Below are 15,551 nucleotides of genomic sequence, written 5' to 3'. Positions count from 1 at the left end.
TGAATTCCTTGTTTAGCTTTGTTTATGTGTGTGGCTTTTGCTTTACCTATGAAACTGTCTTTGTCTCAACCCAGCAGTTTTCTCACTTTTACCCTTCCAATTCTCTCGCCCATCTCAACAGGGAGGGAGTGAGCAATCGGCTGTGTGGAGCTCAGTTGCTGGCTGGGGTTAAACCATGACAGTGCAGGTCCAGGCAGTGTAATTAACTAAGTCTAAATGTTATTAATAGTAAAGTTTATCCAGTGGGTTAGATTTCTAGTCTCAGTTTTGCTCACAGGTCTCTCCCTTTTAATGTCCAGTATTTCTCTATCTCCTCTGAAGAAATCGTGAGCAGAGATTTAAAAACCAGCAGACTGAAACCACTAGTGTATATATAACTTGCAGAACTATAAACAGAGAGGGAACAGAAGGTGCACTGAAACCTGCACCACTCTCCGCCTGTGTCTGAAGCCAGAATCAGACCCGAGGCCCAGCTCCCACCCCAGCACGCTGCCAGCTGCTCCAAGCAGGCGCTGGGACAGCCTCGTCACGGCACAGCAGATGCCATTGTCGGACTGGCTGAGTGGGAGTGGGGACACAATGAAACCTCAAAGAGGAGCTTAACACCATCTCAGTGAAGCTTTAGAAGAAACGCTGCTTCGAGCCCGATTTACCTCAGCTCAGTTGTCTTCGAAACTCATTGTCTGGTTCACACGATTCAAGGGCTCCTGACCAGTTCACAAGCACAAGCTCTGTGGCCCTGGTGTCTCAGTAAGAGGTGACAATCTCCCTCCTTAGAGTGTCCCACTGTCTCTGGCAGACACAACCAAGGCACCTCAGCTTCCTTTGCAATGCCATATTGATTTTTGCAGTCTCTCCTTCCCTAAGGAATTGACTGCACTAGATCAAATTAAGAACAATCTGAGCATTTAATGGGGCTCCTTCAATATGATGAAGTTTGATTGCTTGAAGTTGAAGTTCATGATAATTATTTATGCTGACAGTACCCTCACAGGCAATAAAGCCTAACCCTTTCCTGAAGGCCTCCGTCTCTCCATCAGGGAATTATTTTAATCCTGCTGTGCCTTCCTAGTATACGTCTCATTATTAAATATGAGAATAATGATGACAGAACAAAATGTGTTATATTTCCACCAAAAGTGGTATCAGAATTCTGATTCTGTTCTCAGTTACCAAATAAAACCAGCCTGACCAGCATCAGCAGTACCAGACCTGCAGTTTGGAGATTAGCAGCAAAACCTTTGGCTCTACTGGATGCAGGATCAGGGCTCTCCCTGCTCACCTGCAGTTGCACAGTGCCTATAAAACCTGTTTGTGATGAAAATTGCAGCATTTCTGTATTGTCTAAGAGGTCTGTCCTGAGGATTGTCTGTAATCACCACTCTCAGTCAATTAACAGGGTATTTTTCTGAGCAGGAACTTTCATGAATGACAGAGAAGCTGAAAACAAATTTCACTTGCTACTTCTTGAGTTCTGTTACTAAAACAGAATTCTGTCACTTATACTCCTGCCTGAGTATAACAAAAACAGTCCTCAAAGTGTGTGTATGTGAGTGTGTGTGTAGGGATCCCACAAAACCAGCTGTCTTAACACCTGAGGATGCTTGTCAGTGCACAAAGCATCGATAGGTTTTGATTTGTGGTGTGTGTATACACACACACACATACATAAAAGTGAAAACATGATGATATAAAAATACACACATGTGTAAAGTAGCCCACCACTGCAGATGCTATAAATGAAGCAGTATAACTCCTCAGCCCTTAAGAAGGTGAAAAGAGCATCAGGTAGGTAGGGACAGAAGGCAGTTTTCTGATTAATTTTTTTTAAGCTTTCCTCTCCACCCCCCAAAACAACAGCTACATCCATCCTACTTTTCTCTGGAGCATAACTGCCAAAATATAGCACATTTTGGGACAGCCCTACATGTACTCTGCTTTTTTTTATGCAAGGGAGAAAAACAATGAATATGGTTTTCTCACCAGGAATGTAGTACTTACCTGGGTTGAGTCCTCCTTCTGTGGTGGAAAGAATGGCTGCAGTGCCCTGATGCAGACTCATAAAATCCTCATTGTCGTTCCTTTGAACAGCCAGCCCAGGATCCCTGCTGTTTCTGTCACACTCCTTCTTCTTAGTGCAGGTTTCTTTCACTATGCAAGCTCTTGGTATTAGAGCTTTCAGATGCATGAACAGCTGCCTTGCATTACATGGTAATTCCCCAGCCAAGGGACTGAGTAGAAAAATCAGTCTCCTAACTCATCTAAATGTAAAAATGACGTTATTGGGGGAAAGTTAGAAAATGTGAGAGTGGAAATGAAGTTGCATGGAGGCAGCAGAGCTTCCCTGTGACAGTGCTGGCTTTCCTACAGCAGTGACACATGTGCTGGAGCAGCTCAGCTCCATACCCTCCGCTTGGGCCAGACAGAGAAGGAGCAGCGAGGGGCTGGCAGCTGATCAAGGGGGAAAAGCACATTTGAGGGGTTCCCTTAGATGGCTCTGTTTACTCCTTGCTTTGGCTTTCATTTGCTCTTTGTCACATCTCGGTTCATCCATTGTAGACTGTGTGTCAGAACAGATCTTGTCTCAGTGGATTGCTCTGAAACCTAATGATGGCTTGGCTTTTCCGATACCCCTGAGGGGCCAGGCAAAAGGAGGCTGGAGCTGCCCCCCAATACAAGCCAGGGTTTGCATTTGGGGAGGGAGTTGGCTACTTGAAACTGGGGAGGGGGGTTTTGGCACTATGGCTTGATGAAATCAAAGAGAAGGGCTTAAACCTGCTTCTCATTTAGAGGGGAAAAAAAAGGGGAAAAAATAGGGAGAGAGGCAAGAAGAGAGTTGCTCTGTTTCTTTAAGTGAGTCTGTGTTGGCCACTCTGCTGAGCAGTTCATGCCCTTCACTGCCCTGCTCTAAGTTTTTAAGTGATACTGAACTCCAGGTGACCCTCGCAGGCAGTAATTGCTTTAGTATAGGTTTGACAACAACAGCACAAGCTGTTATTTTAAGCACAAGCTTAAAATAAATTTCAATCCTGCAGACCCACTCACGTGAAGAATCCAGTACATCGCCTGTGTTTTCCTTGTTGAGCATCACAGTTCTTGGCAGTTGGAAAAATTACAGTTTCCAAGGAATTTCCAGCGCCTCCTGCTCCAGTTTCTAATCTGGCAGGGAGTCAGCCAGGAAAGACAGCAGGTCACCTTTAAAGGAATCTCATGGGGCAGCTCCAGGCCATCATTCCTGCTCATTTACCCCAAAAGCTTCCTCTTATTTTTTAAATTGGATTTGGAGAAACCCAAACTTAATTGCAGTACCTTGCTCTGGAGCTGTAACACAGTTCATTTAAAATGGGTTCATCATACCTGGCAATGCAGAGCACCCAAAAGCTGCCCATCAAAAATGCACTTATTCACCCTTGCATTGAGAGAATGAAACACCTTTCTGCTCCTGAGCAGGAAAAGGGGAAATTTCAGCTGCAAGAGCTGTAGGAATTGTTTGATCATGAAGAGGTGCTTGCAGAACACACACAGAGCAGAGGCACATCCCCAATTCCAGAGCACTTTTAGACCACTTCCCGTTCTAACAAACCACTGCAAAGTAGCCCCGATGCTGCTAAGGTTTTAGAGAGGAACATGTACCTTGCTGCTACACTGCATCTGGAGTGCAAATTTTCAATAAATTTGATGGAAAGTAACTCTTCTTTCAATAGGGAAGAGGAAAGTGTTTTACTTGAAGAGGATGAAGTTTCCTTTTTTTGGCCCACACAGCGGTGGCACACACAGGATGGATTTTGATTCAATGAGCAATGAAGAAGAGAACCAAACTATTTTTCCCTGGCTCTATTTAAAGACATTTTTTCTCAGTTTGCCAGGCTGACTTCCTGCAGGCAGCTGTCTCACAATATGAACTATTGAAAGTTGGACTGTACCTGTCCACCTGGCACAGCCTCCTCTGGTTCATATTTTAGTGGATGGTGTGTTAGAAAAGGCCACTAGGACATTGGAGAAGCATAATGGGCATGTGCATGGAATTGTACACGGCAGTCAGGGAGTAATCCAGACTCTGTGTTTTATCCTCTTAGGAAGACTTCAAGTATTTTAAGAAAAGAATTTGTATCAAGTTTCAATCCCCTATAGCAAACATACAGAAAATAAGTGTTTCAAACTTTAAATACCAGTGGGTTCCAGGATGTGGTCTGTGAGGCAAGAGGAGACACAATTTCTCTGCACACTGTTGTCTGGAAACTGGATTCTTTTTCTTTTCCCTCCTCCTCTCCAATAAAAGCCAGAGTAAAATCCCAGTTGTAAACTGAAATATTCATCCGACAGCAAACATTCACATATTCCAGGCAATTCTGAAGCAGCACTTTCTTCTGTGACAAGTCAGAGATCTGAATTCTGAGAAATATTTATATGAAGTCTACATCCTTCACTTGTTTTCTGGTTAAATACACTTCTGCTCTATTATCACTGATGAGGCCAACTTGGTCCAATAACTTTTGATGAGATGAAGTGGTGGACTTGCTGTTGGTTTTTTTTAAATGCCCACAGTTTGGGGAAAACTGTCTGTGTCAGCTTGCTAAATAACAAAACACACAAAATTGCTTATTTTAGTCATCATTTGAACTAGTAGTAATTATGCCTGTAATAGTACAATGAGACCTTAATGCTGATTAATGAAACTGCTAAATTGCCAAGACTGCTAGTCACAGTTATCAGTCTCTGGAGACTGTCCCCTGAAATGGCTGCCATCATATGTGTAATATGGCTTTTTCTGTAGGACCAGCTGTGAAGCTTATGGTGACCTGTTACAGTAGGGATGAGCTGTAAGTCCTGGCTGAAATCATACTGGACAAACTACCCAAATGGAAAGATAACATCCAGTGATTATTATAGGATCATAGCAGCTTTCTAGAGGGTAAGGAATGATGAAGGACTTGGGAACTGCCTGGCTCTGTTAATTATTCCAGTTTGATAGAGTAATACTGATACTTTTATGCTTATTTATATCCTAGAATCATGTCACGCGGCTGTGCATGCAAACATATTGTAAAACACACTGCTATTGCTTTATCACTTGCTCTCTCTCCTGCCTGGGTCTGCTGGAGGGAAATGCCATGGGATGGTGGGTGCTGGCAAGAGGAACCTGTGGAGTTGGACTTGATAGCTGGCAGGAGCTCCGAGGTGCTGCTGCAGAGGACGACACGTGCTGTGTGAGAGGAAAGACACCAGGCTGTCCAACCACAAAGAACTAGGCAGGAAAATGAGAATTCATTATGTCATGAAACTCACTGCTCTCTAATGCAGACACAGCATTGTAGTGCAACTGGGCACATTTTACTTATTTTTGGCCATTCAGTGGCTGGGGCAGAGTCCTGGCTTACAGGATAATGGCTGCACTGAGCTTGGGAGGGCCATGGTGAGATCGCCTGTGTCCACTGGTAGAAGGAACAAGAGGAAACTTCTCTGGGTAACCAATCTTACCCATTAACTTGATGATTATCCAGGACTGTATCAGTCTTCAGTACATTGGCAGGTCTAACCCAGAGCAAAATATAATGGATTGCTTTTCAGTTTTGCTACTGCCACTCTGTATTACTCTTGTATGACTCTATCATTTCAGAAACAGTTTAACCTATTTACTCATGTGTAAATGGACATTGGCTGAAGATTAGAGAGGCTTCATTTGCTATGAAGAGCTACTATCTTGTCTCAAAGGAAAAAGAACCAGCTGACCTAGATGGGAGGCCATGAACTTCTTTCTTACTGCAGATGTGTATCAAAGTATCACCAGTGTCAGTCTCTGTGTATAGGAACAACTACACAACAGCATGGACACAAACTGACTTCTAGAGGCAGGAAAGCAGCTATTTCAGTAACTAAATATACAAGCCAATATGCAGGCTGATTCAGATGATTCACAGGCACATGCATTTTACTTCATATTAATATCTAAAATCAGTGCTATAATTGCTGATGGCCAAACTTACCTCAGGCAAGATGTTCCTGTCTGAAAGTATGTTTGAAAGAGTAGTAAACTTTGTGTTATCTCCTAAGCATAATTCCAGTAGTTCTTCTGTTGCTCTATTATTGGGCTTTAGGATTGTTGTGTCAGATAGAAATGCTCTTTTTATAACTTGTCAGGTCTTGTTGTTTAATTGGTTGTTTCTCAGCACCCAGTCCTGCATTCCCAACCCACATGAGCAGTATCACCAATTTCACCAAATCAGATCCCCAGAAATGCTGAAACTACGTAGTGCAATTCTGTAATCATGCAAGGCTGATTTATTGCAGCAAAAGTCCTTTTCAAATTGTCTGGCAACAGAAACTGAGGTATTTTCATTATATGACCAAGATTTCTGTGACAAATAAGGCTACCACAGTTTAATTGGCATTTATACAAATATTCAGGTCTGTAAATGATACTAGTGGAAGCCAGAGCTACAGCTGGGGGTGTCTGCATATGGCTACTGCACTCTGGATAGATAATTTGTTCCTTGGAAAAGTCTGTTTTCATAGTAACATGGTTACAAAGCAACCTCTCAAGTGCCACTGTGCCGGGAAAGCACATCACAGACAGAAGGTAATGACTGCTGACAGCAGAGCAGCTTTCCTCTTGTTCCATATAAAAGCCAGCAAACTCTAAATCATCACTGCAGCCATGCCATGTACCTGCCCCCATTGTTCGAGCGAGGCTTTAAGCTGGGAACAAAATACATCAAAATGCAGTTTACAAAAAGAAATTTACTGTACAACATGTACAAGTCTGACTGGCTGGCCTGAACAAAAGTAACTGGGATTAAGATTTCAACACAAGAAATAGTGCCTTGGTAACTACTTCACACACACAAAATCCCATCCAAAACTCCACTTGCCCAGATCAAACAAAAAAAAACAGTCTGGGATGGGATGGTCTTAGAATTGTTCATGCCCTGGCACTTCAGCACACACCCTTGCAAACTCTATGAGATGAAGGAAGATTACAGTAAACAAGTAATAAAACACTGTTGTCCAACATTTGCCATATCTACAGCCTATGTCCTTCTGCCTGGAAATCCAGTTTGTCTCTTGAATTCCCCTTCTGGTACCTACCGGTCATCACTGGTTCACATGATAGCTCTACTGTGAAATCTTTTGTGGGCTTTCAAGTGATTTTGCCTCCTCACGTTAGGATTAGGAAGTTGGCTCATTCTCATGTATGATCTTTCCAAATAAAAAGCTGTGAGGAACTGAACAGCAGCAAACAGACCAGAAAATGAGGATTCCATCCTCAGTTTGGCTACAGGCCACTGGTGTAACTGTAGCCCATCAGCTTAATTTTTGTCCCACAGCTGCTCCAACAGTAAAAATAGCATAGTCCCTGGCTTTTTGCTTTCCCTGGTTCTTGCTTGACTTGGGCTTCACAGTAAAGCAACTCTCTGATCATGCTGGACGTGGAACACCAAGTCAGGAAGTGCAACTGAGAGCCCCAGCTTTTATTCATGTTGCCAATAGTTTGCTGTGGGGCATTACACTGAGAACAATAAATTTTACCTGTGACTATCCATTGTGTTTAGGTCTAACTGGAAGCTACAGTAGATCCTGAGAAATCTTGGAACAACAGGTCGGATTCTTTTTGTATAAGACATGTCACAAAACTGGAATTTTTTTACACACTTCTAGATAAAATAAGTGACAGGGCATCCAATAGGACTTTTCAGATGTTCCTGGCAGCATAAACACATCTGAAAACCTGGCCTCAGTCTGATAAGAGAAACCCAAATCACAAATAAAAATAAACCACTTGAATTTCATTTTAAGCTGATAGAGCTTTTTGACCTCAAAGTTTTGTATCTAGTATAATTGATTATGAATAAGCCTATGTATTTTGTAGCTTAAAGTCTAGAGAAAATTCAATAGCACTTTGTACAAGTTGTTCTGTTGATTAGGGGACCTTAATCAATACAATTTACCTTCTCTTAGGAGCTGCCCCTCTGCCAGGCAGAGCTGGGCTTGAGCCAGATGCCTCACAGTGTCAATGCGATGCTCAAACACCTCGTCTCCAAAATTCTCTAGGCACCTCCTAACACAAAGCCACTACCACGATGTTACTGACAGAGCTGCAGTTTGTACCTCACAATAATGCAAAGGTTTTGTACCTGCTTCAGACCTTTTAAAGAATTTATGATACTGATCATAAAAAAGTTACATTCTTCCTTCAATTGCAGTAACTCTCAGCCAGAAAAAATATTTTGCTGAAGTACTCACACAACAGGGAATACTGAAAATGCCTGCACACAGCATGCAAAAGCCTTACATTTGTGATGCTGTTCCTTTTGTAACTGAGAGCCCTTGGCAACAGACATGTTTGAGCCACAACAATAATTACAGTAATACAAAAATACATTTTAATGAAATTTGAGGAAAATTAAGTCTTTCATACTTTGAAGTCTATGCTTTCTAGTCTACTTTTGAATATTTTGTCCTTTATTAAACTCCTTGGATTTTGCAGTCCTAACTCCTCAGTCCATAAAGCTGACAAGTCCTACTGTACCACTGAGCCACCCACCTAAAGAAATACTACCCACTGTTTGAGGAAGAGATGAATATAGGCTGTTCATTCAGTTATCCTAAACTCAGGTACAGGTTTTTTCATGAATGTCAACCTTAGTTTCAAATAAGCAACTAAACTATGTAATAACAGTTGCAGGGAAATGTTGCCTAGAAGAAATGAAGGACTCCTCTGATTCTATAATCGACAAAAAGTAAATTAAGCCTGAGGAAAACAAGAGGTAAAACAAAATGAGATGTATCCTTGTGGCCACATCCTAATGGAATCATTACCAAACTGGCTGGCTCCTGCCAGAGGTGGAAGTACGGAAAGGGATAACTGGATGGGGAGGAGATAAATCAATAGCGATGACTGAAAACCGATTCAGTGCACTAAGCTCACTCAGACTTCTCTTGCATTTTCTCTTGATTAGGCTGACAGGAACTGAAGATGAAAATGCTAAAACCCGACTTTAGTCTCTCATGTTGCACTTAAGCTGCACTCACGTGTTGGAGCTCCTTCCTTTGCAGGGCAGGCAGTGCTCCAGCCATGGGACCTGCCCACTGCAGTGCAGGTGTCCTCTGGCAGCTGACACAGCTGTCCCAGACTGGCCATAACATGATTTTATCTGAGTAGTTAATGTAAATGAGCTGATGATAGTGCACAGCAGACTGGTTACTGCAAAGGAGGAATCTGCAAGGAAGTTAGGATCAGTACCATAATAGAGGAAAGAAAATACAGAGCTTTTACAATGCATTTCTCTTCCCAGTAAGAAGCTATCGTCATGTTAGACAGAGAAAATCAGGATCCCTGCCCGTCTACAACTGCTAGAGAATATCAAATTTAAAAAAGAAGCGGGGAGGGTCAAGAAAGAAAAGGAGTGAACAGAAAATTCCAGAAATGTAATTCAAACACGTGTGGTCAAAAAGCAAGGCCTCAAAGATAGCCCTTGGGTCAATGTAACACAGACTGGAAGAACTACAGAGTTTGGAAGTCTCCCTGTGACTTAAATTACAGATGGTTTCCAGGAGTTTCCTTAATAAAATTTGTCTAGGGAGAAAATATTGGTGTCAGTGAGGGGAAAAACTCTGATTCACGGAAAATGGAAAAGAGAAAGGCAGCTTCAACCAGGAGTCAGTCATCAATTTGCTTCTGAGACAGAGTCTTGGCAAAACCCATTCTCCTGGTAGAACTTGCCTGGAGTAGACCAGATTGATTTGACAGTCTCTTAGCCTAATAAATGCTTGACCTCAAGGTCTGCTGAATTCACTAAATTCACTATGCAGAGAGAATTGGGAACCAATCACCTCTGGGGAACATCCTGTTCCACAGCCCTCCCTCGATAAAGGCCTTGACTGCTTTCAGCCTTATCGAGATGACTCGATGAAAGCTGCTCTCAGAAGAAGAAAGGTTAATCGACTACACTGCTGTTAATCAATCACTTGGAAAGATTCAGCACTTACAATAGGTAGGGCCCTCTTCCTGCCAAGAGGCTCTTGCATGTTAACCAGGGACCATCTCCTCCAGTTTGAAGGATGAGTAATAGACAGAAACACAATCCAGAGAGATGCCAGGTGTCTGATCCAGAGCCAGCTGAAGTCAATAGAAAGACTCCTGGTGAGTTCAATGGGCTTGGACCAGACCCCGAAGAAAGACTTATTATCCAGGGTTTATTCTACATACATGTATCCAGCTACTTTTAGTAGTGAAAGATCCTTGAAAAGAAGCAGATTCATCACACACTTCTGGCTCCCTGTGAAATCAAACTTCTTCAAATCATACTGTGTCCCATTTACCCTGATTGTCAGATACAGCTGACATCCAGCAAAGGAAAATTACCTGCCTGTGACAGCACAGACAGACATTTCAAAACCTCTAAGGAATACAAAAAGAAAGAATGCCAAGCTGCTAAAATTTTCCTGGCCTTTTTGTAATTGCTGCTAGCCAAAATGATAGCTTTCTCAAAAGAGGAAAAGCTAGATCAATGTCTGAAAGGACAAAGGAAAACTGACTGAAATTTAAAAGATCCTGGCCTGGTGAAGAACAAACTCAGTCCTGAATCACCAGCAGTGTGCAAGGTGAAGCTGAGAGAGACCAAGAGAAAATGGACCAAGAGAAAACACACAGTGCCCCTGAAGATTTACTTCTGTAAATGAACAGCTGAATTCAGCACCAACATCAGCTGATGACAAAGCAGCGACTACTCTTGATCTGTTCTAAATGAAGTAGGAAGCCTTAGCCTGTTGTTACAAACCCAGGCCCTTTTATCCCAGTGCAGCACCATTTGGTAACACACCTGCTGTACCATACAGCAGAAAAGTCACATGGCAAAGAGCTAAAACCAAAAGATACACACTTTTAGGACATCAACAGCTACAGGTACCAGCTTCTAGTTCATTACAGAGTCTGGTCAGACTTGCTTCTCCACAGCATTGCTTCTGGTATTTTCTCACTATCAGTCTTACCCAAGGCAGACTCCTGGCTGAACTTGCTCTACCATTTCCTCATGTCTGCTGCCAGAAGGCTTCAGGCTGTCTAAATCCTGGAACAAAGCTGCTGGCTTGAAATTTTTGCTTGTGGAATGACCCAGTTTTCATTAGAGGCAGATACATGACAGACTTGTGCCATGGACTACACCTGTTCCAGCTAATGAAGAAGTGTCAGGTCCTTCAGAAGGCTGGAGAGAAATACAAGTGCAGTGACTATTCTCTGCTTGTCTGAAAGTTGATGGCACTACAAACCATCCTAGGCTATGAGTATTTCCTCCTTGTGCAGTGCCAACAAGCAATAGATCAGTGAAACAGCATAAGGTGTGCTACACATACAATTTCTATGTGCTTTAAGAAAATGCTCTTCCCAAGGAAGGACAGACACCTCAAATGTAGCCATGCTCTTTGCTCTTTTGCCAGCTGTGGCTGCCAAAACTAATTCTTTAGTCTTCCCACTGCTAGCTGAAAGCAGCCCACAAGGCAGATTCTGTATCTACATCCAAAAGTAAGGACTGATATATACATATAAAGGACCTTTCTTCCTTTGGTTCCATTGATAAAATAACCAGCACTGCAAGCAAAGCAAGGCAGATATCACTGAGGAGTGAAGGTATCTATATATATCATAAGAAAACCTGACAAGAAATTCCACATGCAAAACAGGAATTAGATTTAAGATGTACAGCAGCCTCTTCCCCAGAAAAGACTTTGGTATAGCAGCCTTATAAACCTGAAAATTCCAGCCAACTCCACAGCTAAGTGTAATGCATGTTGTGTCAAAATACACAGGCAGCAGCACTAGAGGTTGGACTCTGCTGTAAGAGCCTAGAATTTGTTTTTCTATAACCTTTGTATCAACATAATGTCAAAAGTGACAACCTGCCAGTGTGAATGCTCTGTGTCTCTCCAGCTCTTGCTGACATTATTGCAGATGCAGATTCATGAAAACTGTGCCTTATCTTCTCGTGTTTGAGAATGGATTTTCAGAGCCATAATTCTCTTCTGGAATGAGATCCTGCTATTATATATGCAACTGTGTGCAGCAATTCCAGCAGGTGCTGTTGTGTTTGTCATTCTGCTGGCACACACCGAACCCACTCCCTGCCGGAGGTGGATCCCACTGTAGCCACAAAAGTGACAAGAGACCCAGATAAAAGGTGATGTATTTCACCCATTGACTATTCATTTCTTCACCCAGAGTGGATGAGCATAAGACACCTGCAGGTTGGTACTAATGACCATGAGAGGAAGCACAAAGGTTACGGCCTAATCAATTCTCCCTCGTGTCATTTGGAATGATGCGCTACAAGGCTTGAAGCACAAACTTGGTTGCACTGAACTACAACATCTGAAGACAAAATCCCTTCTCTCCAAAAGGAATGGAGAGATGGATGGATGGCAGAGAAATGCCAGGAAAAGTCTGAGTGCTTTATCAACCCAAATGACATCCTGAGAATGGCATGCAATAAAAATTTATTGAGAAATAGAAAACTTCTTACTTACCTTTATCATCCCTCTCCCAAATTGTTTACGCCAGAAAATTCCCTTAAGCCACATATTTAAAAATCTTGCAATTTTATTTGCATATAAAGGCCGCTAGATATAATATCACAATAAATTTAAAGAAACAACCGCTTTTCTAAATTCCATTAACAAGGTAACATAAAACAGAACAAAGCTCAATAGCATTTACAGTGGTGGAACAGAAATAACTATCTGCAACAATATTTTGTGCTAGCGAGATTGCATTTACACACAGTGCAAAATAAGAGAAAGGAAATAAAAAAGACAAGAAGAATATTTAAATATAAAGGACAACTAAGCCTTATTTTATTTAGGCTTGATTGTATCCATTTGACTCTATACATGCCTGAACTACAACAAAGACTTAACTCGGGCTCTTGAAGGCCTTGAGCACTTGGAAAAATGTGTCACATCCTTCATAATTTAGATGTGCTGTACAGCATAATTTTGCAGATGCTATACTGGCAATATTAAATCCTAGCTTAGTTATAATGCACAAAAAATACATATATATATAAATTCATATTTAAAAGGAGTCCGCATTTACATTTTTTTTTTTTTACTGCATGAAATACCTGCTTTTTGCAGCTTTCACCCTCAGTCTTTTAAAGCTAAAATAATTTAAAAAAGAAACAATAGAAGGTAGGTATCACATACAGGCTGTGGCTATCTAGATCAGCCCTTATAAAGCAGGTAGAGACAAACAACTGAGAAGTCTATTCTCCCCTTGCTGCGTTCTACTGTGAATAGAAACAGGTTTAAGTACATGCACACATATCAAGAGGTAAATGGACCCCAAAATATTGTTTGTGCTACTAAAAAAAATTGATATAAATGGAGATAAAAAGCTAACATTTAGACTTAGGGAAAAAGAAGACACTTAAAAAAAACCTCGACGATAACATAAGTTGTGCAAATTTGGGTGTTTTTAAATGCTGCCTATTTTTTAGCTTATAATATAATATTAAAATAAGGTCTCTCACTTATTAAAAGAAAGCTTGGCTGTCCTTTTGAGAACACTATAACAATTTACAATGGCAAATTTATTGAAAAACAAAATTCATTTTACAAATTCACAATGCTTTTATCAATTGAAAATGAATGCTGCATTTCCAAAAAGCACAACCTCTAACTTTTCTTCTTATTTGCTTTGCACCAGCAATTTACAAAAAAAAAAAAAAAAATTCAAACAAAAATAACCAAAACCCCAAAACAGAACCCTAAAGCCCATCCCAAACCAAAACCCCACAGGTGCCTCCCAACCCTCCCCCCCAGCCCCTATTTTGAAACCAACATGTAACTGAATGTAAGTTTTGTAATTAGAAAATGGCAGTTTATAGACCTTCCCCAGTTCCAAATGTGCAGTAGTGCTTCAGGATCCTTGAGGGGTTGGAAGGTCAAATATAATGGGAGGATTGGTGGGCTGGAAGCTGACTGTACACGTTGAGGCGTTGATGTACGTCGTGTAACCGTCTGTCATGATGCCATAACCTGTGGGGAGAGTGTGTCACCAACAGCACTGCCCCTGGAGGCTTGTGGGGGCATCAATGCTTTGCAGGAAAATTAAATTAATCCCTTCGAAATCATAGAATTGATTGGGTGGGAAAAGACCTCCGAGATCATCAAGTCCAACCCTTGGTCCAACTCCAGTCCCTTTACCAGATCATGGCACTCAGTGCCACGGCCAATCTCAGGTTAAAAACCTCCAGGGATGGGGAATCCACCCCCTCTCTGGGCAGCCCATTCCAATGCCTGATTACTCTCTCTGGAAAGAATTTGTTTCTGATCTCCAACTTAAATTTCTCCTGGCAGAGCTCAAGCCCGTGTCCCCTTGTCCTATTGCTGAGTGCCTGGGAGAAGAGATCAACCCCCACCTGGCCAGAACTTCCCTTCAGGTAGTTCTAGACAGTGATGAGGCCACCTCTGAGCCTCCTCTTCTCCAGACTAAACAGCCCCAGCTCCCTCAGCCTCTCCCCACAGGACTTGTGCTCCAGTCCCTTCTCCAGCCTTGTTGCTCTTCTCTGGACCCGCTCCAGCCCCTCAATCTCTTTCCTGAACTGAGGGGCCCAGAACTGAACACAACACTCAAGGTGTGGCCTCACCAACACAGAGTACAGGGGAAGGGTCACTGCCCTGTGCCTGCTGGCCACGCTATTTTTGATCCAGGCCTTCTTCGCCACCTGGGCACACTGTTGGCTCCTGTTGAGCTTCCTGTCAATTAGTACCCCAAGGTCCCTTTTCTGCCTGGCTGCTCTCCAGCCACTCTGTGCCCAGCCTGTAGCACTGCAGGAGGTTGTTGTGGCCAAAGTGCAGGACCCAGCACTTGGCCTTACTGACACAAGCTCTTGAAAGCTGCCACAAAGGCTTGATTGAAATAAAGAAAAAATAATACAGTGTACACTGTTTGAAATAAGAACAGGTGCTTTTGTTTTATGGACAAACTTTTTTCCCTCCATGGAAAATCCTCTCTTGCAAGTGGATGCAGCAGAAACAAAACCACACATATTCTTTTGGTAATTACTTAATTAGTGAGCTGTAGTTTGCATGTCTGTCATGTCTGTCAGGAAAAAAAAAGATCATTCAGAAGCAAAGGATTTAGAAGTAACTTTGGTTTAGCCCTCTCTGGGCAATGACCCAAGCCCCGTAGACATTCTGTGCTGGCCCTTACCACCCAGTTCCTCACCACAGGATGCCACTCTGGTGGTCATGCTGGCTTGGGATACCTCAGACATGCACCAGCAGGTTAAAAAGACACACATACACATGCTCAGGCTGCCCAGATGTGGATGCCTCGTCCCTGGAAGTGTTCACGGCCAGGTTGGATGGGGCTTGCAGCAACCTGGGGTAGTAGGAAGGTGCCTCTGCCCCTGGTAGGGGGTTTGGAATGAGACAATCTTCAAGTCCTTTCCAATCCAAACCATTCTATGACTCCATAATTTACTTTACATATATATGTGCTATATATATTTGGTTGGTTTGTGGGGTTTTGAAAAATTTTGTAAAAAAAATTTTCA

General features: G+C 42.3%; 1 protein-coding gene across 5 annotated transcripts in view; it reads right to left on the bottom strand.

Moving 5' to 3' along the window:
- Positions 1-12,575: 12,575 nt before the first annotated feature.
- Positions 12,576-15,551, bottom strand: part of MPPED2 (metallophosphoesterase domain containing 2) — a 111,331-nt gene continuing 108,355 nt past the window's right edge. For all 5 annotated transcript variants that reach the window (XM_071559075.1, XM_071559076.1, XM_071559078.1 and 2 more), the window contains one exon: positions 12,576-14,028. In XM_071559075.1, coding sequence (XP_071415176.1) covers positions 13,910-14,028 — 119 coding nt within the window. In that variant the 3' untranslated portion in view covers positions 12,576-13,909. The remainder of the gene's footprint in view (positions 14,029-15,551) is intronic.

The sequence above is a fragment of the Pithys albifrons genome, chromosome 6 (assembly GCF_047495875.1).
Source record: "Pithys albifrons albifrons isolate INPA30051 chromosome 6, PitAlb_v1, whole genome shotgun sequence".
In the NCBI taxonomy this organism is placed as follows: Eukaryota; Metazoa; Chordata; class Aves; order Passeriformes; family Thamnophilidae; genus Pithys; species Pithys albifrons.
Note: the sequence above shows the minus strand (reverse complement) of the source record. Positions and strands in the feature narration are given on the sequence as shown.